The following is a 3,027-nucleotide window of genomic DNA, read 5'->3' on the forward strand; positions in this document are numbered from 1 at the left end:
CCTCAGCCTCTGGAGTAGCTGGGATCACAGGCATGTGCCACCATGCCCAGCTAATTTTGTACTTTTAGTAGGGAAAGGGTTTCTCCATGTTGGTCAGGCTGGTCTTCAACTCCCCACCTCAGGTGATTCCCCACCCCCCCACACCCCGCCTCAGCCTCCCAAAGTGTTGGGTTTACAGGCGTGAGCCACTGCACCCCACCCTCTTTTTTAAAATTTATTTTTATTTACTTTGTGTGTTTAAAGGAGAGCTAGGAACTCACTATGTCACCAGGCTGGTCTCAAACTCCTGAACTGAAGTGATCCTTCTGTCTTGGCCTGCCAAAGTGCTGGGATAGCTGGCGTGAGCCACCACACCTGACCTCTTTCTTTTTCTGTCTGTTCCCTTCTCCATCTTCACTTTCCAATCGCATCTCTCCTTCCCGTCTCTCCCACCATTTCCTCCCATTTCCCCTAATTCTTCCTGTCTTCTCATCAACCCCTTCCAGGTCCCCCGTCCCTCTCCCTCACCATCTTCTCCATCTTCTCTTCCCTCACCCTCCTTCTGACTCCCCCCATATTTTCTCTATCTTCCACATACCTCTCCCTGCTACCTCCTCTGTTCTCTCTTCTCCCCACTTCCTCTCCCCACTCCCCACACCCTCCCTCCCCAGGTGGGAGATAAGAAAGCTTAAGAGGCTTGGTTTGGTGGCTCACGCCTATAATCTCAACTACTCTGGAGGCTGAGGCAGGAGGACTGTTTGAGGCCAGAGGTTTGAGACCAGCCAGAGCAACATTGCAAGATCCGCTTTCCTCTCCTCTCCTCTCCTCTCCTTCTCTTTCTTCTTTTCTGTTTTTGTTTGTTTGTTTGTTTGTTTGAGACCAGGTCTCTCTGTCACCCAGGCTGGAGTGCACAGACCTTGGTTCCCTGCAAACTCCACCTCCTGGGCTCAAGCAATTCTCCTGCCTCAGCCTGTACAGTAGCTGGGATTACAGGTGCCTACCACCAGACCTGGCTAATTTTTGTATTTTTAGTAGAGACAGGGTTTCGCCATGTTGGTCCGGACAATCTCAAACTCCTGACCTCAAGTGATTTGCCCACCTTGGCCTTCCAAAGTGCTGGGATTACAGGCGTGAGCCACAGCGCCTGGCCCCATTTCTTTTTCTTTCTTTCTTTCTTTCTTTCTTTTTTTTTTTTGAAACGGAGTCTCCCTCTGTCGCCCAGGCTGGAGGGCAGTGGCACAATCTTGGCTCACGCAACCTCCGCCTCTTGGGTTCAAGCAATTCTCCTGCCTCAGCCCCACTATAGCTGGGATTGCAGGCATGCGCCACCATGCCTGGCTAATTTTTTCGTATTTTTAGTAGAGACAGGGTTTCACCATGGTGGCCAGGCTGGTCTTGAACTCCTGATCTCATGATCCACCTGCCTCAGCCTCCCAAAGTGCTGAGATTACAGGTGTGAGCCACTGCGCCCGGCCCCCATTTCTTAAAAAAGAAAGAATGCCTGAGGTCTCAGACTGGGACAGAGGCACAGCCTCTGAAGATTCCCTGTGCCCCGACCCCATGCAGGTCCTCCGGAACATGGTGCATTGCGCAGACCTCAGCAACCCCACCAAGCCGCTGGAGCTGTACCGCCAGTGGACGGACCGCATCATGGCTGAGTTCTTCCAGCAGGGTGACCGTGAGCGCGAGCGTGGCATGGAAATCAGCCCCATGTGTGACAAGCACACTGCCTCTGTGGAGAAGTCTCAGGTACAGGCTCGGGACATTGATGTACGGGGACAGGGTGGGTCTCCCCAGCCCATCTTGGCCTGAAGTGCTGAGGCCCAGGAGCTCCTCCCCTGCCTTTCCACAATGTCAAGTTTTCCTGTTTTTTGTTTTGTTTTAGTTTGGTTTTCAGACAGTCTTTATTGCCCAGGCTGGAGTATAATGGTGCAATCTCGGCTCACTGCAACCTCCGCCTCCCAGGTTCAAGTGATTCTCCTGCCTCAGCCTCCCGAGTAGCTGGAATTACAGGCACGCACCACCATGCCCGGCTGATTTTTGTATTTTTAGTAGAGATGGGGTTTCACCCTGTTGGCCAGGCTGGTCTCAAACTACTAACCTTGTGATCCACCCGCCTTGGCCTCCCAAAATGCTGGGATTACAAGCGTGAGCCGCCGTGCCCAGCCTCCTGTTTGTTTTTCTTTTATTTATGTTCTATTTATTTATTTTGAGACCAGGTCTTGCACTGTTGCCCAGGGTGGTGTGCAGTGGTGTAATGATAGCTCACTGCAGCCTTGAATTCCTGGGCTCAAGCAATCCTCCTGCCTCAGCCTCCAGAGTAGCTGGGACTACAGGTGCACACCACCACACCTGGCTCATTTAAAAAATGTTTTCATCGAGATAGGGGCTTGCTATGTTGCCAGTCTTGTCTTGAACTCCTGGGCTCAAACCTTGACTTCCCAAAGTGCTGGGATATGGGGTGAGTCACCATACCCGGCCTTGTTTTCATTTTTCTTTTTCTTTTCTTTCTGAGACAGGGTCTCATTCTGCCACCCAGGCTGGAGTTCAGGGGCGTGATCTCGGCTCACTGCAACCTCCACCTCCTGGGCTAAAGTGATCCTCCACCCCCGCCTCCAGAGTAGCTGGGACTACAGGCATGCACCACCATACTCGGCTAATTTTTGTATTTTTCATGGAGACGGGGTTTTGCCATGTTGCCCAGGCTGGTCTCCAACTCCTGGGCTCACTCAATCCGCCTGCCTCAGCCTCCCAAAGTGCTGGGATTACAGGAGTGAGCCACCCTGCCTGGTCCCTCTCCACTTTATATCCTCCCTGGTGAAACCCAACCATCTGAGTTTGATGTCTCTGCACTTCCAGACCTAGGTTTCTAGGCCTCAGCGCTATTGACATTTGGGTGATCATTTTTTGTGCTAGAAGCTGCCCTGGGTATTACAGGGTTTTTAGCAGAATGCCTGGTCTCTACCCACTAGATGCCAGAAGCATCGCCCTGCTCATCTTTTTTTTTTTTTTTTTTTTGAGAGGGAGTTTCGCTCTTGTTGCCCAGGC

General features: G+C 51.9%; 1 protein-coding gene across 1 annotated transcript in view; it reads left to right on the plus strand.

Annotated features, from left to right (window-relative positions):
* Nucleotides 1-3,027, plus strand: part of LOC105549817 (cAMP-specific 3',5'-cyclic phosphodiesterase 4A-like) — a 23,988-nt gene that overhangs the window by 16,951 nt on the left and 4,010 nt on the right. The window contains 1 exon segment of the mRNA XM_011994466.1: nucleotides 1,546-1,728. Within this exon segment, the coding sequence (XP_011849856.1) occupies nucleotides 1,546-1,728 (183 nt within the window).

Source organism: Mandrillus leucophaeus, unplaced genomic scaffold (assembly GCF_000951045.1).
Source record: "Mandrillus leucophaeus isolate KB7577 unplaced genomic scaffold, Mleu.le_1.0 Scaffold112, whole genome shotgun sequence".
NCBI lineage: Eukaryota > Metazoa > Chordata > Mammalia > Primates > Cercopithecidae > Mandrillus > Mandrillus leucophaeus.